The 22,252-nt window shown below is 44.1% G+C and overlaps 1 protein-coding gene and 1 non-coding gene across 3 annotated transcripts in view; one reads left to right on the forward strand and one right to left on the reverse strand.

Annotated features, from left to right (window-relative positions):
* Positions 1-22,252, forward strand: part of GRAMD2B (GRAM domain containing 2B) — a 120,788-nt gene that overhangs the window by 90,188 nt on the left and 8,348 nt on the right. For both annotated transcript variants that reach the window (XM_043586609.1, XM_043586618.1), the window contains exons 2-10: positions 1,654-1,773; positions 4,997-5,108; positions 7,743-7,809; positions 8,738-8,841; positions 14,839-14,934; positions 17,320-17,391; positions 17,491-17,571; positions 20,221-20,332; positions 21,312-21,434. In XM_043586609.1, coding sequence (XP_043442544.1) covers positions 1,654-1,773; positions 4,997-5,108; positions 7,743-7,809; positions 8,738-8,841; positions 14,839-14,934; positions 17,320-17,391; positions 17,491-17,571; positions 20,221-20,332; positions 21,312-21,434 — 887 coding nt within the window. The remainder of the gene's footprint in view (positions 1-1,653; positions 1,774-4,996; positions 5,109-7,742; positions 7,810-8,737; positions 8,842-14,838; positions 14,935-17,319; positions 17,392-17,490; positions 17,572-20,220; positions 20,333-21,311; positions 21,435-22,252) is intronic.
* Positions 13,467-13,577, reverse strand: LOC122496419. Its single transcript, XR_006300806.1, has one exon. It is a non-coding gene; the product is annotated as a U6 spliceosomal RNA (small nuclear RNA).

The following is a 22,252-nucleotide window of genomic DNA, read 5'->3' on the forward strand; positions in this document are numbered from 1 at the left end:
TGAATTAAACTGGATGCTAACATTAAATAAAATCCTCTATTTTAAACCAGAGCGGTGTTTTCCTATTAATATTTCAAAGCCTTCCCTTTACCTTTCATCACATAATGCAATTCATTTATGGACTGAATTCTTTTAATGTACTTAAGTGCTTTTGAGTGCTTTGAGAATTGAAGAAGTGGAAAGTTGGGCGCCTGTCCTTGAATATTTATGTACTGAGGAAGAGAGAAATACTAACCACAGTATAAGAATATCCACCATATGTAGGGATTGTCCATTGGATACCTTGTCAAATACCCTTGGTGTTGATGGTGACACTACAGCAGTGTTACTGGTATGGGCTGGCAATCTCAAATGCTGTGAAAAGGGTCTTAAGCAAGCAACCACAGAACTTCAACTAACCGGTGACATTTCCTGCCTGTGCAGTCATCTGCAGGTGAAGACACCAAGTAGGTGGCGAATGGGGATTAAAATTAGCCGAACGATCATAGCGACGCTATCTTAGTATTTTCCCTTTCTGTTCAGCCACCGTGGCGTTCTCACATTCTCAGAAATCTGTCTTGTGAATCCTGTGCTTTGCAGACTGACACCAAAGAAGGTCTGCTCCGTGGAAATTAAAACACCGTGTATGTGCCTTCCCGCCTTCCTTTCTCTCCTCTTGCTCGTATTGGAATTGGTGTCCCCAGTCCCTAACATTGAGGGAACTCAACTCCTGTATCCACCACACTCATTACCTCCACTGGTCTGTGGTTCAGCATGCAAACCGTCCTGACTTGCTTTTGCCTCTAGTCCTTCTTTTACCAACGTCAGCCCTAAAAGCCTAGTGATCGTCATTATATACCAGCACTCACCTAGACTCTGTGGTCAGTATAAAAGGCAATAAGATCCTCACCCCGCCCTGGAGCCCTCACACTAAAGAGCTAATAAGGGGGCTAGATGGATGGACCAGTGACTGGGGGAGGGGGGTAGATGGCAGGGAGAAGAGTTAGAGAATAGGAGGGTGAGTGTGGACCCAGAGGCCTCCCAACTCAGAACCATTCTGATTCTGTGAACTTGGCCAAGTTGATAAGTGAGAGCCTCAGATTCCAGATCTGTAATCTGGGAGTAATAATTCCTACCCAGCCTGGGTGGCGGTGTAGATTAGACTGGAAATTGCTTAGAGAGGTCCTTGGTTAAAACATCGACAACCCAAACTGGGACCTATATAACTATAACACTGGGTGTTAAGGGAAATGCAGACAAAGGGGCGGGGGCTCCCAGCAGTGGCTCACAGCTGGCTGTGAGCCTGTATGCTGTGCACGTGTGTGCAGGGGCCCTCCCAGCCTCCAGGTGATCTGTCGCCTCAGCATGCTAGCCGGGCAGAGCTGGGCAGCGTGGGGCCCTCCTGCGCACGCCCGGCAGCCACCAAGTCCCCACAAAGTCGGATGTTTACCTGCAGCAGCAGGCAGGACCTGGAGCTCCTGCCCTTGAGGCACCAGCTGAGAGGCTTCAGAATGGAGATCTGGAAAGCGCACAGCTGTCCATGCTGACTTCAGCCTGTTGTGGGGCTTGAATATCATTCCCCTCTCCAGAAAGCAAGGTTTTCTCATCGTTTTTCCTTCCACATGTCTCCCTTCCCCGGATGTCTAAGGTGAAGCGTTTTTCTCTCTTCTCCAGCTCAGAGGCTGAGAATGGTTTGGAGGAGAAAAAGAAGATCTGCAGGTCGCCAACAGCCCAGTCCCCTACCCCGTCCTGCGAGGCTGAGTCCCCAGACCAGAAGAGAATCATTTCCTTGCGGTGAGTGTCCTCATGTTGACTCTTGGTTCTTTGGGGCCTTTGGGGAGGAGGGGTGGCTGGGAGGAGCTGATGTTTCTAGTTCAATGGCCGTTGTCACAAGTGAGGATCCACTGTAACCAGATAACCCCCTGAGAAAGAACTGGGGTGGTTTTCCTCAAACTCGGCACGGATGCGTGCCTTCCTTTCTCATCCCTTTCTGGCAGCTTACTTTCTCCTTCCTGCCCCAACCTACTGCAGAACACCTGCCCCTCTCTTCAAGGACTGATCTCGCTGAGTGATAAAGCCAGGATAGCCCATTGCCTGGCATAGGTTGATACGGCACCTGGAAAGGCTGGCCGGGGTGCTGGTGCAGCCCGCCCAGGTTGGAGTATCTGCTCTGCCTGTGCGTGTGCACACCTGCTGTCTCGCTTTCCTGGCAGCCACGAAAAAGCGGAGGGGGAGCCCTGCCTGGGATCCCCGGACAGGGTGTGCATGTCTGTTTCTTGGGGCCGGTGCTGGTAGGTCCAGCGTCAGTTTGGTCGTGAGCCTAGAAGGGACAGGCAGTTTTGAGATGAGGTGCGGTCCCTGTCACTCTCAGAGACTCTTTGTTACATGCTTTTTCTCACATGCAAGGAAGAAGTAGGAGCTCAGAGTTGTTTTTGTGCCCTCATCAGAGAATGATCATTTCAGTGGTCAGTTACAGTGCATGTAGCCAGGGGTCTGTACTGAGTGGTGGAGCGATTGCTCATGTCTCTGTTACTGGAACTGTCAGAATTGTACCTTCTGGGTCTTCGGGCCTCTGCTAAAGGATAATTAAATAACTCCTGCCTTTCCCTTCCTTCCTGGCTACACAGCCCATTCCCTCTCTCCACACCACATCCTTCATTCAAGACCAAGCCTAAGTCTTCTCTCTCTCCCACATTTTTCTTTCCTGCCTCTTCCACTTCTCTCTTCATCAGTTCTGCATGGCTGTTTGGACACATCTCACTTTTAGCGCTTCTTTCCATAGCTGTTTGCTTTCAGAGCACCTTGCCTCACTCAGCAAATGAGGTTCGGGCAAACGCACAAAGCATGTCGTTTCTTGTATCTTTCACCATTATTGACTGGCTCCAGCAGGCGCTTTAAAAACACTGTGGCTTTTTCTCTGCCTCCCCCAGGCTTTGGGTGAGAATAATACACTCATCATGAGAGCATGTTTGTCAAACGGTGTGGGTGTGTCATCTGTGCAGTTGCAAAGAGCCCCACGCTTGATTTAATGCTCTGCTCTCGCTGTCTGGAAATTCCTAATTCTTAAATAAGAGGCCCTACATTTTCATTCTGCACTCGACTTCCGGTGCTGCGCATAGTGACCTGTGAGATGAGAGAGTAACAGGGTAGACACAAAGATACCAATGCCATATAAATAAGCGCCCCTTCTACCGCTTCCCCAGAGACCAGTGCTGTGCACACAAGCCCCTTCTGCATGCACCTCTTGAATTCGTCAGGGATACATCTGCCTTGCCTGTCAGAATTTGCTTACAGTCCCTCAAAAGGTCTGATCGTTGCCTTGATGATTCCATTAACATTTACTAGTGTGAATCAGTCGAGGTAATTAATTCGGATTAGTGGACGGTATACTAATAGGTAAATTGCCATTTGTAAAAATTATTTTTGACTACCAATGTTTACTCATAATTTCAAAAAAAAAAAAAAAGTAATCCCTAGAATTCCAAAGTCATTTGTATCTGCAAATAGGTTCAGTGGCCAGTAGCTAAATCCAAATCTGACACCTGGAATCAATGAGAGGTATTTCACCTGTGGTTAGAGCATCATGGACCCAAACTGTTGTGGCTGGCAGCAGCTTGGAATATCATTTGGCCCATCTTTTCAGGGCTGAGAAACCCAGAGTCTGAAGTCTTAACTGCAGTCATTTCTGTCTCTCAGTCACACCCTTGTATCACCTGAATTACTCAAGATTCTTAACTGTGCTTTGAACCAAATACTCATTTTTTTTTAATTTTTTTTTTTAACGTTTACTTATTTTTGAGACAGAGAGAGACAGAGCATGAATGGGGGAGGGTCAGAGAGAGAGGGAGACACAGAATCTGAAACAGGCTCCAGGCTCTGAGCCATCAGCACAGAGCCCGACGCGGGGTTGGAACTCACGGACCGTGAGATCATGACCTGAGCCGAATTCGGCCGCTCAACCGACTGAGCCACCCAGGCGCCCCGAACCAAATACTCATTTCAACTGAGCCTCTTTCTAAGGAATCATACTGTAGGATCATGGATTTCATGTGCCATTCTTCCCCATAATGAAAAAAAATACATAATTGTATCATAAAAGTTGTTTGTATATACATCTCTGAAAACCATACATGCATTCCACTTGAGAATGATTCTGTTTGTCTGTCAGGTTGAAGATATGTGCAAATTCACACACCTACTCAAATGAAGAGCCAGGACTAGAATCACCTTAGAAACACATACTGGAGCTCTGACCTCTGTCCTTAGTAGAACAAAGGAAAACTTGACTTTCCAACGTGGTCTTCATTTTTATCCTGATTTCACTTCTACTGTTTTCCCACTCTGGGATGTTTTGTTTCTCTTTTCCTTATACCCAACTCCTGCTTATCCTCTGAGGCCCAGTGTATTAAACCTACGTTGTGCTGTCGATCTCCTCTTACCTCCTTTTGAACTTAGGGTCTCTATACCTCCTCCTAATAGCTGTGGTATGTATTATTATTGGGCGCTACGTCTTGTACTGCCTTAGAAAAAAGATGTTGGATGCATTCACAGGCTTCTTAAGGAAAAAGACCGTCTTGTGTCCCTCTAGGCCTTTAATACAATGCCCTACTCATTTAACCCATGTTAAATATTAATAGAATTCTGAAACGAAAATATTCTTGGATCGAATTATAGCTGCAGTTTTGTTTAATAATTTGCCTACAGTACTTTTACTGCTTAAAATCCTTTGAGATGGTATAATTACCTTCACAATTCAGTTTGTATTTCTCCCTTCTAGAAGTCTGCATTTCTGCAGATTGAAGTTGTGGCCCTGTGAAACCATCCCAGTCTCCCACACACTATGCTGTGTAAATGCTCTTAGAGTATTAGGAGTGATCACTGGTGTCCAGAAAAACAAAACAAAACAAATGTCAGGTTTTCTTGTGAGATGGCATGCTAATCAAGATTTATTACAATAGGATTAATGAGTAGCATTAAACAGTTCATCTTACAGACTCCCTGGGTTCTCTTTGCTCAGGTCAAAATCCAGTTTTGATGGTGCCTCTTTAGCAAGTGATAAGAACGACTGTAAAACAGAAAGCAAAAATGAATCTAAGATGGACAGGAAGAAGTCTTCGTCTTCCAGCCAGGTAACTTGGGAATGCGGACTGCACTGATCAGAGGATGGGGGGACCCCTAGAGCCAAGGGAAAGGAAGGACCCAAATGTGTATCTTCCTGCCATTCACGACTCTCGTAGGCAGATAGTAGAGAATCTGGAACACAGAACAGGATGCAGATCCTTCGGCCGACTATTAATCAGTTTCATATTTCCCCACTGACCTTCTGGTATATCCTGGGTGGCGGTGAGTTGCATACCGTGACCCCTAACTCTGACAAGTGCCCCAAGAGCGGGGACCTATGTGGTCATGTGCTGGTCTAAAAACCAGCCAAGATAATTAGCTTGCCTAACGATTAAAAGAGTTGTGATGTCCTTGCATCAAAATGAGTGTGATATAGCACCTGTGTGAATGGAAGGCAACCCAGCTTCCTCCTGAAGAGGAAAACCTGTGGACCGTCACGATTCTCCTCCAGAAGCAGTTCAGTTCCGCTCTAAAACCCACACCGATAGGTAACTAAGCCCAGTCCTGTGTCATGGAGTGTGGCATACTTACTGGGACCAGTAGTTTGAGGTTGTTTTTTAACACTCCCCCCCCGCTAAACACTCGAATATGTGTTTCCTAAGAAGGAGAACAAAAAACCCATTGGCACACACAAGAAATTTAACTGAATAGTAAATACACAAAAATATTACTCCTATAAAATCCATTTCAGAATTCCACAATCTTCCAGTAGTCAATGCCTGCATCAATGTTTTTTGCCCCCCCCCCCCCCCCCCCCCCCACGAATCCAGTCAGGAGCCAAATATTGGATTTATCTGTCCCTGTTAATGTACATCATTTCCACTGCCTTTTTTTCTTCTTCTTCTTTTTTTTTTTTTTCCATTTATTACATTCACATTTGTGAAGACTTCATGTTCCAGGTTGTTTTTTGGATTTTTTGGCTCAGGTTATTTTTCTTAAACGCTTTCATTTTTGAGAGAGACAGACAGATCGCGAGTAAGGGAGGGGCAGAAAGAGAGGGAGACACAGAATCCCAAGCAGGCTCCAGGCTCTGAGCTGTCAGCACAGAGCCCGACAGAGGGCTCAAATCCACGAACCAGGAGATAATGACCTTAGCAGAAGTCGAACAAATAACCACCTGAGCCACCCAGGTGCCCCTTGGCCCAGGTTACTTTTAAATCAACTCATGCCACCAATGCTCACTGTAGCCATTAAAAAAGAAAAAAAGAATCTCAGGAAAGCCTCCTTGGAATACGTCGCTTTAATCTGGGTAACTTTCTGGATGCAAAATGTACTTTTAGGAAGCAGCATGAGATAACCTACTTTACATGAGGCGTTTATAAAATAGCTGACTTGCGGGGCCCATTGATCGCCTGTAGGACCTTTGTAAAGCTCTTCCTTATGGCGATCTTGGGCCAAGTCTGCGTGGTTTGACATGAAGGGCCTGCGTGTACTGTCTCTCTGTTCTGCTCCTGAGACTTTTTTTTTTTTTTATCAAAAGCATCCTGTCAGAGAGCGCCTGAGTGGCTCAGTCAGTTAAGTGTCCGACTTGATTTCGGCTCAGGTCATGCTCTCAGAATTTGTGAGTTCAAGCCCCGCGCTGGGCTCTGTACTGACAACATAGAGCCTGCTTGGGATTCTCTCTCTCCCTGTGTCTCTGCCCCTCCCCTGCTCATGCTCTCTCTCTCTCTCTCAAAATAAATAAATACACATTAAAAAAAAAAAAAAATCCTGTCAGCCAGAGGTCCTGTGGAAGGAGGACCAGTTCTGCCTCTTAGCTGAGTGGTGCCATTTAAATGACTCAGTTTCCCTGAGGCACACTGTCCAGACGAATGGAATGGGGACACCAGTTCCCCGGGTTATTTGGGGGATGCTGTTTGGGAAGGCACGTGACCAAATGTAAATGGCTGGCTGTACATTGTTGTTGTCACAGTTGTGGAAACACATGCCTTGAACATGAAACGATGTGCCATCTTTCAGACTCTTGGGGCTGCTACCGCCCTGGAGAGTTAAGTTTATTTTTACGAAGTCCTAATTTGGCTGGATGGTCGTGTCGCCCTGACACTGGCTAAGGATATGCCCTCACGACAAAAAGAGTGATAGGGACAATACCAGGTAGTGGGTCTTTTGGATGTATTGTCCGTTTAAGCCTTATGGCCGTCCTCTGAGACAGGTAGTATATGTGCCTTCTGGCACAGAGGAGGAAACTGAGGCCCAGCAAAGCTAACTCACTAGGTCACAGTCACACACCAAAGGGGACATGTAGCCAAGACTTGAACTAGGTTTATCTGAGCTCTTAACCACTGCTGTCCTCCAAGAGTACTTGGATCTTTAGTGTCCTAGGATCTACTACCTTCCCTGGTGAGATCCCTTTGTGTCATTTATTAGGAACGTCCTTGGCCAGCCACCTTGGCACAAGGCTGCAGCATGATTTCACGTGTCTTTCCAACCAGAAAGTCACTACCTTGTTGGAAAATGAAACCTTTGTGCCCTGCCTTCTTTGAGGGGTTGTGTCGAAGACTGTACGATCAGAGACAAGGAGTTCCTAAAGATACTCTGTGAAGGGAGGGGAAATCTGTTATGTAATTTACATTGAAGTTAAAATTGGTGATGTTATGCCAAGAAATGCCAGCGGTGACGCCTGTGTTGTGTTCTCCTTGTAGTATAAGGCAAACATGCACTTCCACAAGCTGTTTCTTGATGTCCCCACTGAAGAACCATTGAGGCAGAGTAAGTTCTGACCTGTTTGACTGTTTTGAAAACACGCTAGTTGGCCGGGGGAGAGAAAGCGGGCTCCGTCTGGGAACAGAATCACCAAGGGGAACGTGGGTTCGAAAGTTATGATGTAACAGTGATGGCAGCTTCATTCAGCTTTCCTCAAGCATCTTGAAAGATGAGAGAGTAGAATGGGAAACTGAATCCCTCCACACGACAGGGAACCCTCCAAGATGATTCCGGAATGATCTCCTCACCTTCTGTATTCACTGCTGCAGTGCACTGCATTTGGGCTGTCCTGAGATTTCAGATAACAAGGCTGGAGGAAGAGAGGCCACTTAGAAGAAGGCTGAAAGGAAACACAGATTCTCATGTGCAGACACGTGTCCGTCCCTGAGCTGTACTGGGCGTGATTATCACACCAGAACATCTTATCCAGCACGCCAGTTAGGACCTACTCAGCTCCTCTTAGGTCCATTAAGACCGAGGTTCCATTCTAGCTTCCAGGATACAGATGTTGAGGCAGGATGCCTCTGATGATGGCCAAACATGTGGGTCACATGCGCTTCCCACAGTGAGATCATCCACTTCAAAAGGAGTCATTAGTGACAGTCCCAGGGAAGGAGGGGCAGGACTGCCAACATTAGCACAGGCCGACATACCTTCCTAAGTAGAGGACATTTTGAAACTCCATTCTTGAACTCTTATTCACAATGATAGCCTTGTCTTGCCATTTTGATTGTTGTACTCCTGTGTGTAAGGCTTTGGAATAAAACACAAACCCTCTTCCCCATATCTTTATTCCACTAAAGATGACTGACAATGAAGTGACAGATCTTTTGAGTACGAGTGTATTGCCTCTGCCAATCCTGAGTCCCCAACATACATGCGCAATTTTTATTTTACATGGAAACTCTAAATGCTTTTATATATATTTTCCCAGGTTTTACGTGTGCTCTACAGAAAGAGATATTATACCAGGGGAAGCTCTTCGTATCAGAAAACTGGATTTGTTTTCATTCCAAGGTGTTCGGAAAAGACACTAAGGTTAGTATAATTTTTTTAAAAGAAAGCTATGCACTTTATTATATATTGTGAATATCAGTCATTTTCAGTGTGTTTATAAATATTTGTATTGTTATCATACCCTTATATGTTTATTTCCTTCATCATTGTTCCTAATATTAGTTTCTAAATGCCTCTAAATGACACCAAGTTCCCTTTTCCCCTAAAGACCACTCTCGATGTATTTCTCTATACACATATATCTCTCCCACAACCCTATGCTAACGCCTTTTTACCCAGATGTCACCAGAGACCTCTTACAGCTATTCATTTGGAGAGTGTGCCATAATTTGTTTCAAAGACATATATTACACCCAAGACCTTTTTTTAAATAAATAATGATTTTTGCACGGTGTACCTATCAGTTACCAGTCAGAGACACGTAGAAAAACAAGCCTATCAATAAGCTAGTGATTAGAGCTCACTTTGTAGCATCACCAGCACCACATGAGCAGAAACTGAAACATTTGCGGCCTGGTCTGAGAGAGTCAAACACCCACCATCCCCAGTGGACCACAACTGACAACTTGTCCTTCTCATAAAACAGATGTGGGGGAGGACAGGCCCAAGACACGTGAGCTGTTAAGGAGGATAGCTTGAAGGAACTGGCAGTTTTCCCAATGCACTGCCTTCCTAAGCAAAGACCTTGGGACTGTGTCATAAGAGGGAAAAAGATAATTCCATCCCACTGACATTCTGTCCCTTTGACGGGCGATGTCACACCATTCAGGCCACCACAGCGAGGAGTCAGAGAAACACCTTCTTAGGGTCGTGTGACCTAATGAGTTTTGAATCATTCTGATTCATGATTATAAATAAGCAACTTTTATATCCATGAAGTCGCTGACTGAAAACCTTTTGTTTTGAGTGGTAGATAGGTTTTATTTAAATAGTCTCCCTAAAGCCCCTGTCAGGCTTTTAGACAATGACCACATCACAAATACAATGGAAATTCTCCATTTTGCTGGTGTTGGGTCAACAGACTAGCACACCACTCTTCGGGTCAGACGTGTTATTTTAATGTTGTTCCCAAATCATAAAGAGTCGTGTCTGGATACACATACTTTGGTAAACACTATTACCCGAATCAGTGTCACACAAAGCACGATTAAGCAGTGCTCCACTGTATTTCTAGATTTCTTATTTATAAGAACTTGTTCATGGAGTACGGAAGGGATTGGGTAGCAATGATCTCCTGTTCAGTGTGATAGGCTAATTCTCAGGAATTCAGACAGAGCCAACATCTCTGATGAAAGCAGCGCGTCTAGAGACATTAGTGAACAAAGACTTAGTCTTTGTTAAAGGATGGAAGGGATGGGGGAATTTTTTTTTTTAATTTTTTTTTTTTAACGTTTATTTATTTTTGAGACAGAGACAGAGCACGAACAGGGGAGGGGCAGAGAGAGAGGGAGACAGAGAATTTGAAACAGGCTCCAGGCTCTGAGCTGTCAGCACAGAACTCGACGCGGGGCTCAAACCCACGGACCGTGAGATCATGACCTGAGCCGAAGTCCGACGCTTAACCGACCAAGCCACCCAGGCGCCCCAGGGATGGGGGAATTCTTGTTTGTTTTTTAAGTTTACTTATTTATTTTGAGAGGGAGAGAGTGCGCATGAGCAGGGGAGCAGGGGAGGGGCAGAGAGAGAATCCCAATCAGGCTCCGCGCTGTCAGCACAGAGCCCAATGCAGCGCTCGAACTCACAAACCATGAATGAGTTCAAGTCCTGGCTACACGTCTCCCTTGGCGTGTGATTGTGACCTAGTGAGTTAGCCTCGCTAGGCCTTAGCTTCCTCCTCTGCGCCAGAAGGCACATATACTACTTGCCTCAGAGGACCACCGTTAAGGCTTAAATGGACAATACATTCAATACTAGGGCCATTTCTGGGTAGTTTGGCATGAAAGGCCTGCTTGTACCGTCTCTCTGTTCTGCTCCTGAGACTTTTTTTTTTTTTTTTTAATCAAAAGCATTTAATCAGGGGCGCCTGGGTGGCGCAGTCGGTTAAGCGTCCGACTTCAGCCAGGTCACGATCTCGCGGTCTGTGAGTTCGAGCCCCGCGTCGGGCTCTGGGCTGATGGCTCGGAGTCTGGAGCCTGTTTCCGATTCTGTGTCTCCCTCTCTCTCTACCCCTCCCCCGTTCATGCTCTCTCTCTGTCCCAAAAATAAACAAACATTGAAAAAAAAAAATTAAAAAAAAAAAAAAAAGCATCCTGTCAGGGGCACCTAGGTGGCTCAGTCAGTTAAGTGTCTGACTCTTGATTTTGGCTTAGGTCATGATTTCACAGTTCGTGAGTTCAAGCCCCGCGCTGGGCTCTGTACTGACAACATAGAGCCTGCTTGGGATTCTCTCTCTCCCTCTGTCTCTGCCCCTCCCCTGCTCACACACTCTCTCTCTCTCAAAATAAATAAATACACATTAAAAAAAAAATCGTGTCAGGCAGACGTCCTGTGGGAGGAGGACCAGTTCTGCCTCTTAGCTGAGTGGTGCCATTTAAATGACTCAGTTTCCCTGAGGCACACTGTCCAGACGAATGGAATGGGGACACCAGTTCCCCGGGTTATTTTGGGGATGCTATTTGGGAAGGCACGTGACCAAATGTAAATGGCTGGCTGTACATTGTTGTTGTCACAGTTGTGGAAACACATGCCTTGAACATGAAACGATGTGCCATCTTTCAGACTCTTGGGGCTGCTACCGCCCTGGAGAGTTAAGTTTATTTTTACGAAGTCCTAATTTGGCTGGATGGTCGTGTCGCCCTGACACTGGCTAAGGATATGCCCTCACGACAAAAAGAGTGATAGGGACAATACCAGGTAGTGCGTCTTTTGGATGTGCTACAGCTACTCTAAGAGACAAGAGACTGGAAATTACCAGGAGGTGGGAAATACTAACCATGAGAGTGATTTGTACGTTTCTTCCCCTCTGAGGATGGTGTCAGGGAGATTGGGTCCTCAGATCTGGGGCAGACTGTCCTTACTGGGTCCAGCACCTTCCAATATGAACTAAAGTCAACCAAACAGTGCACTCTAGGAAGAGACATTTTCTAGACACTCTCCCCTGGAAAAATATTAATAAATGTAATCAGGACCTTTCGATCATTCTGGCAGTATTTTCAGATGCTGATAACATTAAATGCACGTATAAGATTCCATCTAGGCCCAAACGGAAAAGTGATTGATGCTTTATTTCTCAAATGTGATCTGCCTGTCATTTTATACTTAAGAAGCGGTTGGTTGAAAACTCCTTCTTAAAGGTGTTCCATGCCTTAGGTTATGAAGATACCCAAATTTATAGCCCCTAGTTTCTGTGTGTTTGTGTCACTACTCAGAAACAAAATTAGATTCACTTTTATATCCTCATCCATCTTGGTATCCCAACTTAAAACTTAGGAGTCATCTCATTCTTCAAAATTTTAGAGGGTAGAGTTCTTTAGCAAAATACTTGTTAGCAAATAAATGTCTCATTAAGATTAGCCCCTCGGGGTGCCCAGGTGGCTCAGTCAGTTAAGCATCCAAGTCTTGATTTGGGCTCAGGTCATGATCTCACAATTTGTGAGCTTGAGCCCCACATTGGGCTCTGCACTGTGTGGAGCCTGCTTGGGATTCTCTCTGCGCCTGCCCCTCTCTCTCTCTCTCTCTCTCTCTCTCTCTCTGTTTCTCTCTCTCAAAATAAATAAATAAACTTAAAAAAGATTAGCCTCTCCTTCTTCCATAGTCTTCCTATCTGGAACTTTGAGGAATAGAACATTTCCATCTCATAAGCCTAAATATGGGAATGTAAGTATTCAGAATTAAAAGCTCTTTTTTCTTCCTTCAAGTTGGCAGTACTAACCTAAGGCCCTCCTCTCCCCCCACTGACCTTGTTCTCTTTTAGAATATGCAAAGCATTTTTACAAAATGTACATGTGAGTGTGTGTACCCGTGGAGGGAGTCAGGTCATTTTGCCATTGGATGTGTGTTACTCTGTTTTCCAGGATCAAAGGGATATTATCCATTTCTCTGTGAATCCAAAGTGGGTTGGAGGGATATAACATAAAAGTATCAGGAACATCTGGTCTTTATAGTATCTGGTCCATGCATGTAGTACGTTGTATGAAAAACAACGCACATCTTGGATCAGATTGGTTCATCTTTGTAACCTGTTATATTTATGACCTTGGGCAAGTCACATACCTCTTGAAACACATTTCCTTATGTCTTAGAATATCTCCTTCCTGGGGTCCCTGGGTAGCTCAGTCGATTAAGCATCTGACTCTTGATTTCAGCTCAGGTCATGATCTCACAGTTGGTGAGTTCGAGCCCCACATCGGACTCGCTGCTTCAGATGCTCTGTCCCCCTCTCTGTCCCTCCCCTGCTTGCTCTCTCGCTCTCTCTCAAAAATAAAAATAAACCTAAAAAAATTTTTTTAAAAAGATTAACTCCTTCCCAGGACTGTCATAATTAGATAACATTCTCATTTGGTGACTAGGAGGCAACAAATGGTAGCTGCTTCATTTGTCATTGTTTTAATTCTCTATTGTTTGAACCAGAAAAGAAGTTAGAGTTCTTTTATTTTACCCAATCTTTTTTTAGGAGACAAATGAGGAAATGACTTTTTTTTTTTTTTTTTAATATGGACCACTTCATGAATTTGCACATCATCCATGTGCAGGGGCCATGCTAATCTTCTCTGTATTGTTCTAATTTTAGTCTGTGCACAGGCTTCCTAAGTGAGTACAATGAGTGAGTTTCTTAATGACTGCTAGGCATTTTCCATATATTATCTCATTTAATCAACAGAAAATCCTGGGGAAAGGTAAGATTATCTCCATTTTACACATCAGGAGACTGAGGCTTAGAAAGGGTAGCTTTCAAGGTTGAGTAGGTCACATAGATAGCGTGGACCTTAAAAGTAAAACAGCCAGTTGTTTTATCAGCAAAATGGGTTTATTCAGGAATAGCACTTTGAGACATGCAGGCTATGGCAAATCATAGGCAAGTCTGGAGATCAAAGGAGGGAAAGTTAAATTACAGAGAAAAGGAGGAAATTGGGAAGGGTTGCTCTGAACACAAGCCCATTGGAGGGAAGTGAGAATTCAGGGCTTCTCACGGGATCAGATGTATTTTCTTATTGGCTGAGCTTGTTGTTGGGCAAGGAGGAATTATTCCAGCTGGTGTGAGTAGTAAAGCGGGGGGGGGGGGGGGGGGGCTTCTTCCTGTTGGAGTGTGCAACTGAGGGCCAGAGGTGGGGGCACAAGAGCTCCCCTTTCTGGCCTCCAGGTTCATTTAAAACAAGGTTTTCTTGGGGCTCCTGGGTGGCACAGTCGGTTAAGCGTCCGACTTCAGCCAGGTCACGATCTCGCGGTCCGTGAGTTCGAGCCCCGCGTCGGGCTCTGGGCTGATGGCTCGGAGCCTGGAGCCTGTTTCCAATTCTGTGTCTCCCTCTCTCTGCCCCTCCCCCGTTCATGCTCTGTCTCTCTCTGTCCCACAAATAAATAAACATTGAAAAAAAAAATTTTTTTTTAAATAAAAAAAAATAAAATAAAAATAAAACAAGGTTTTCTTTTTTCAGAACTGAGCTGAGAATTCACGTCCCAGGCTTTGTGTCTCCCAGTGCTATTCAGTGTTTCCCTACCCGCATGTGCCTCAGGATGTAGGCGAGCGGTGTATGCGGAGATTAACCCCAAGTGGATGTCCACATAACTGCTTTAGAGCCTTGGGCCTGTCTTTAAAATGGCTGTGCTTCTTTGCATTCATTCCCTTGTTTCAAGATGAAGGTTTCCCACCAAGCCCTGAAGTAGAATTGATGATGTACATTTGCCCTCTGGCTGTGTAAACAGAACTTTGAGGAGACTGGTTTTTCTTCTTGGAGGCTGGAGAGCTTAGTGCTGGTTTTGATTTCTTAGTTAAACTTTAAAAAATTTTTCCCTTGAATATGACGATTTGAAGTCCTGTCCTATGAAGCCTGAACCCGTATTAACTCACTGACTCTGTTTCAGATCTCTATTCCGGCTTTCTCCGTCACCCTAATAAAGAAAACCAAAACTGCCCTTCTGGTGCCAAATGCCCTGATTATAGCGACAGTCACAGACCGGGTGAGTACGCCTCAGAGCAAGGTGCCTTTCCTTTGTCCTATTTCTGTAGTGTTGTTTCCCCTTACAAGGAACTTTATTCTCACACACTTGTTGACAATTTTGCATTTTCTGCTGACTTCATTAGACTTGCTTGATCAAGGTCAAAAAAAAAAAAAAAAATTCTTTCCCAGCTTCCCTTTCCCTTTCCCTAATATCTCTTAGAACAGGCTAAACTGATATATTCACTTTCTTTAATATTTAATATTTGAAACAGCCACCACCACCCCACTGTTGATGGGTGAGGCAGGGTGATATTGAAGAGCCCCCCCACACTCTCCCTTGGTATTTCTCCAGAACCATCCCAAATACATAAACTGGGTTCTTGCTGTACACATGTGGCTTCAGGACCAGTTCCTAGGCCCACTTTGCTTCCAGATTGCTTTAAGTCTTGTGTTCTTCTGTATAGAAATTCTAGAGCTTCTCGATACTGCTGGGCTGCCCCAAACGTGTGCAACCAGAAATACCTACATGTAGAGTGGTGTTGATTTCACCTTGGCCAAATGGAGTAGAATTCTATGGTTACTCATTTGTCACTGGAAATTACTGTTTTAATGTTTATTTTTCAGAGACACAGAGTATGAGCAGGGGAGGGGCAGAGAGAGAGGGAGACACACAATCCAAAGCAGGCTCCAGGCTCCCAACTGTCAGCACAAAGCCTGACGCGGGGCTCGAACCCACGAACCATGAGATCATGACCTGAGCCCAAGTCGGACGCTTAACTGACTGAGCCACCCAGGCGCCCCTTGAAATTAATTGTTTTAATATTTTACTGAATATTTCTATGAAAGCATAAAAGCTACATTCCATTTCCAACCATACTGGATAAATTGAAGAGGGAAGCAGAGTGAAGGAAAGATATAAGAGGCTATTCTGACGTGGTAGGAAATATATTAATATTTTGGAAAAAAAAAATGTTAACATTAATGGCTAATAAGCATGTACTTCTCGCCACGCATATGCTAAACACTTTCCTTCTGTTTTCCCATTTGTCCCACACTGCTACCTATTAGGGGTAGGTGTCACGAAAACTGAAGTCAAGTGGCATCTGGGTGGCTCAGTCAGTTGGGCATCCAACTCTTGATTTCAGCTCAGGTCATGATCCCAGGGTCACGGGATGGAGACCTGCCTCAGGTTCTGCGCTGACAACATGAACTCTGCTTGGAATTCTCTCTTTCCCTATCCCTCTGCCCCTTCCCTGCCAAAATAAAAATTTTTTTTAAAAATTTTTTAATTAAAAAAAGAAAACTGAAGCCAAGAGTGGTGGGGCTGTTAGCCCAATGTCACCTACTTCCTGAGTGTCAGAGCCAGACTCTGCAAGTAGGTCTAATGCAGAACCCATAGTGTTAACTACTTTGGAATACGTGCTTGCTTGGAAAGCATATCGAGGGGCGCCTGGGTGGCTCAGTCGGTTAAGCGTCCGACTTTGGCTTAGGTCATGATTTCGCAGTTTGTGAGTTCAAGCCCCACATCAGACTCTGTGCTGACAGCCCTGAGCCCGGAGCCTGCTTTGGATTCTTTGTCTCCCCCTATCCTTGCCCCTCCCTGCTCATGATCTGTGTCTCTCTGTCTCTCAATAATAAGAAAACATTAAAAAAAGAAATTAAAAAAAAAAAAGCATATCGAGTGCTCTCTTTGATGAGTGAAAGGGATAATCACAGACTTCTGAAAAGGGGATGTGAAAAGATTTTGTGGCTCTAATAGGTGGAGAAAGAGGGAGTTTTAGTATTTTCTTCAATGTACCGCTTAGTAAAATTACTTTTCCTTATGTCATTTGTCTCCAAATTACTTGTCTAATCTGATTTCACTTCTTTCCCATCGCTTGTGTGTAAGCATCCACTAGAAAAATCTCCATATTTGTACAAGGAAGAATCTGGAAGTGGCTTGAAAAAGAACGAGCCTGTGAGAGCCTCTGGGAAATTTTTAGTGGAAATCTAGGTCAGAACAGAGAAAGCAGACCCTTGGGAATTGTTAAATACCTTAAAAGAAAAGGGTTAGGCAGAGGGGAACAAGTTTTAAAGAGGCTCTGGCAAATATCACTAGCCTTTTTTTTTTTTCTTAGTGTCCAGGTCTTGCCTGCCTGTTGGGGACATCAGTGTCAGGGTATTGGAGCCTTCATACCATTTAGCATTTCTTTATTACTTAAAGGGGGCTTAAAGGTTTTGTTGCTGTTGTGGGGGAGTAGATTTTGTTCATTCCAGGAACAGAATAAAAACTGATAGAGGTGAATGAGATTGTAGACCAGGGGAAAAGAGAAGAAAACATGTATACAGATAAAGTTTTGCACTCTGAACTCTGACTTGTGGTCAGGCAGTATCTGTTCCGTAATCACTCTGTTTTGTTTTGCAGTACATATTTGTCTCCTTACTCTCCAGAGATTCCACTTACAAACTACTAAAATCTGTGTGTGGACACTTAGAAGTGAGTACAACATCCCCGAGCCTCACCTGCTGTCTCTCTTGTGTATTTCCCGTGGTTTCGTAGTTGATCTGGTTTTCCTTTTTGTTTCACTAATTTCAGAATACAAGTGTTGGGAACAGTCCCAACCCGTCTTCTCTTGAGAACAGTTTCCGGGCAGACCGCCCTTCATCTCTGCCTCTGGTGAGTTGCCTACCTAACTAGCTCAGTGCGAAAGAAAGGGGATGATGCGTCCCACAGTTACACTTCTCCTGACACCATGACCAGGGGACCTTAATATCTGAGGTAAAATTGAAGACACAGGGTGTTTCTGTCCTCAAGAATGGGGCGGGGCATAGAAGGCCATCAACTTTTTCCAAGTAATCGAAGAGCTGTCCTACCAAAGAAAAGAAGCAGTATAGGGGCCCCTGCGGGTGGCTCAGTCGGTTAAGCATCCAAGTTGGGCTCAGGTCATGATCTCACGGTGTGTGAGTTCGAGCCCCACGGGGGGCTCTGTGCTGACAGCTCAGAGCCTGGAGCCTCCTTTGGATTCTGTGTCTCCCTTCTCTCTCTCTCTCTCTCTCTCTCTGTCCCTCCCACACTTGTGCTCTGTCTCTCTCTCTCTGTCTCTGTCAAAAATAAAGTATAAAAATTTTTTTTTTTTAAGAAACAGGTTAATGGCTGTCTGGGTGAGTGGGTGGTCCGTGGAGGTAATCCTAAAATCTTGCTCCGTTTGCTTGTCAGTGTTGTTTTAGAGGGATTCACCAATGGTTGGGGGAGGGGCATGGTCCATCCCCACAAATCACTGATTGTCTTCTCTGTTCAAGGCACTGTGCTAGTGTAAGGCTATAAGGACACCAAGAAAACCCAAAACTAGTTCTTGCCTTTCAAGACTTTCTAGCTTAGGAGAAAAGATGAGGAACATCCAGAAATAATTATAAAAGAAGCACTCTATAGTGACCAAGTGAAAGAGATTTTTTGATTCCTTCAGATTCCGTTGACAGTACAGTAAATCTCCAGTGCAAAGTAGCTCTCCCCCATTTGTACACGTTTTCTACCTATGGTGGCATCATGTTGGCTCAAGCGAGTTCTAGCCGTATTTATTCAAGTAATTATTCCCAAACAAATCACTATTACATGTTGAAATACCTTGGTGTAATGGTATGAGCCCATGGTTTTAACATCTACAAATCTTTTTTTTAAGAGCTGTGAAAAAGTACAGGGATTGCAAACCTGTCCTCATAAAAAGTTGTATAACAATGTCCACAGCTGCTTTGTTCATAATAGCCAAAAAACAGAAACAATCCTGACGTCCATCATCTTCTGAATGCATAAGTCAAATGTCATATGTCCATACAACCGAATACTATTTGACCCTGAGAAGGAAGGAGAACTGATAGATACAACATGGAGGAACTTCAAAAACATGATGCTAAGTCAAAGAAGCCAGACACAAAAGGCCACATACTAGGTGATTCCATTTACATGACAAATTGATAGGGAGAGAAAGTGGATTAGTGGTTGCCAAGGGATGGGGGAAGACAGAGAAATTAGGGTGACTGCTAATAGGTAAAGGGTTTCACTTTGGGGGTGATGGAAATGTTCTGAAATAAGACAGAGGTGATGGCGGCATGACATTGTGATTGTGCTAAACACCACTAAATTGTATGCTTTCAATGATGTCTTTTGTATTACATGAATTTTTATCTCAGTTTAAAAAAAAAAACACACCTTGAAAGAAAGTAGGGGAGAGCAAGACAAAAGAAAATGAAACACAATATGATTTGGAACCAACAAACTTGGTTTCAAATCTGGGCTCCACCCAGCTGAGTTATGCCATCAGACAAGCTCTTGAACTGCTGTGGCTCAGTTTCTTCATCCAGTAAAATGCCAACCTCACGACGTGGCTGTGCAGATTGAGTGCAGTCGTCTATGCAAGGAGCTGTGCCTACTGTCTGATAGATGATAGGCATTCAATTACTAATTGTTACACCCAAGAGACTTGAATTTTTCAACTTTCTGCCTCCTATAAATTCGTGCCTGAAATGGAAATGAGTTATTGAAACGATCAACAGATAGCTAGTATCAGCTGAAAGTGTGGTCATTTGCTTACCAGATAAGTCTCTTCATTTGGCAGCGACCTAAATCATGAAAAGCTCAGCCTAACAGGACCTTCCCCAGGACATTTTAATGACACCTGTTGTGACTCCAGTTCTTAAGCACTTGTGGGGGGAAATGAAATACAAACTAAAACATCCCTGCTTTTTCCCTACTCCTTACCCCTCCATCATTCCTCTGGAATTCAAAAGTAATAGCACTGACTGGGTTTTAAGGGAGTCAGAGAGGGAAGAAAAATAGCCAAAACTTTCCTTTCAGTGTGTAACTTGTTAAAGCCCTTTTCCATTTTGTTTTCCATACCTTTTTTAAACTGTGTTTTAACGAGTACCTTTGCATTTAACACATGTATTTTAGAAAACTTGACATCTTATTTTTTCTCGTATATATGTCCATGTCAATCAGTTTTTCTCATTACAACATCCTAAAGAGACTTCTCCAGTTTTATCCTGGAAGCTTTTCAATCATTAGTTCAGCTCTTTTTTTTTTTTTCCCCCTAGACATCTGTTGTTTGAAACAAGTTGGCCACTGTTGACAGGATTCTAACTCCCCAGAAAAAATGTGTTTCAGTAACCAGATCCTCTGCCCTGTTGGGGGAAATCCCAGTGGTACGGGGTAATCTTCCCTTCTTTTCAGTATTTTATAGGTTAGGCCTAAGTGGAAAGGCCTAGGGGTTCCAGAGGCCTGCCTGTGTAATGAGGGGAACTGGATTTTGTACACTGCCTTGTTTCCCTTCAGGATTTCAACGATGAATTCTCAGATCTGGATGGAGTAGTTCGACAAAGGCGGCAAGACATGGAAGGATACAGCAGTTCTGGTTCCCAGACTCCTGAATCCGAGAACTCTCGAGGTCCGAGAAATTTCTAAAATGTCATGCTCCACAAAACATCCTCATGTCACCCCTTAAAAACAAAGACAAAACCAACAGAAATCAGTACCTTGTCAATTAATCAGCAATTAAGAAGGGACTAATTAACAATGGAGAAAGGTGTGCCTGGGTGGCTCAGTCAGTTAAGTGACCAACTCTTGATTTAGGCCCAGGTCATGATCTCATGGTTCATAGGTTTGAGCCCTACATCAGGCTCTGAGCTATCAGGGCGGAGCCTGCTTCGGATTCTCTCCCTCTCTGCCCTTCCTCTCAAAAATACATAAACTTTTAGAAAAAAAAAAAATTGACAAGGGACTTTGGAGAAAGGGTAGTCTGAAAGTTTTAGGGGAAAAGAATGGTCTACATGATAAAAATCCATTTCTCTTTATACACAATAAAGGTCTCTTTTTTTAATTTTTTTTTTTTTTTTTTTGCTTTTTTTAATTTATTTTTGAGACAGAAACAGAGCATGAGCAGGGGACGGGCAGAGAGAGGAGGAGACACAGAATCGGAAGCAGGCTCCAGGCTCTGAGCTGTCAGCACAGAGCCCGACATGGGGCTCAAACTCAAGAGTGTGAGAGCATTACCTGAGCTGAAGTCGGACGCTCAACCGACTGAGCCACCCAGGCACCCCAATAAATATCTCTTAAATCGACATAATATGAGGGTGGTTGAAAGAGAAAAACATAGAATGTTTTCTCTTATCTCAGTGATACTATTCACTGTTAGAGCTGAATGGTCCCCAATGGTCACTGGGCTAAGGACAGACTGTCTTTATATCATTTTCTTACTTGCTTAAGTATTGGATTTCAATACCTAACCACTGAACAAACTTGTGAGAAGATCAATTTATATTCTTGGCCATTCCACATGTTGTGAGACTGATTTGCTTTGTGGTTGCTCCTGTGTTTTTTAAATGCATTGGGAAGAAAACTCAGCCAGCTCCATTTTGGTTTGATAGATTTCCATGTGACAGAATCCCAGACAGTTCTGAATGTCTCCAAGGGAGAAACAAAACCAACTCGGGCAGATGCCCATGTGAATAGAGTGCCTGAAGGAAAAGCCAAGAGTCTCCCTTCACATGGTAAGGAATCAATGTCTTGGGTAAATGGGATAGTGACAGACATCTGCCTGTAACTTTTAAAGGGCCTCATATTTCACTTGATGACTGCCTCTCATATTCCCTCCTCCCCTTTCTACTGAACATCTATTTCCTTTTGCATTTCATTCAACAAACAGTACCCAGTTCTGTGTCTTACTATGGAGGATACAAAGGTAAATGGCCTTCATGGAGGCCCCTTTGTTATTGTGAATACTTTGAGATTATGATTCCAAAATGGCTGGTAAAACTCAAATTACTGGATTATTTTTTATTTACTAATTATCCTCCTAACTGGTTACCAATTATACTGGTGTGAGGGCAAGGACGGTGTCTGTTTGGTTTACCATTCACTCCAGTGCAGTGCTTGACAGAGAGAAGGCTCTCAGTAAGTATAAACTGGATGAAACGAGTTGGAAGGAGTTAGAACTACTGGTTAAAAAGACACCTGGAAAGGGGCCCCTGGGTGGCTCAGTCGGTTAAGCATTCGACTCTGGCTCAGGTCATGATCTCATGGTTGGTGAGCTCGAGCCCCACATCCGGCTCTGTGTTGTCAGCATGGAGCCTAATTGGGATCCTCTGTCCCCACTCTCTCTCTCTCTGCCCCTCTCCCGCTCGTGTCTGTCTGTCTCTCTCTCTCTCTCTCAAAAATAAGCATTTAAAAAAATAAAAATTAAAAAAAAAAAATCAAAAGATACCTGGAAGGCTTTACTTCATGTTTTCTCCTATTTCTGTTACCCAGGAATAATTATCTCTTTCAACTATCCCTTCCCCATAGGGATTTTGCTGGACGAAGGAGGTGT

This window comes from Prionailurus bengalensis, chromosome A1 (assembly GCF_016509475.1).
Source record: "Prionailurus bengalensis isolate Pbe53 chromosome A1, Fcat_Pben_1.1_paternal_pri, whole genome shotgun sequence".
NCBI classification, from domain to species: Eukaryota; Metazoa; Chordata; class Mammalia; order Carnivora; family Felidae; genus Prionailurus; species Prionailurus bengalensis.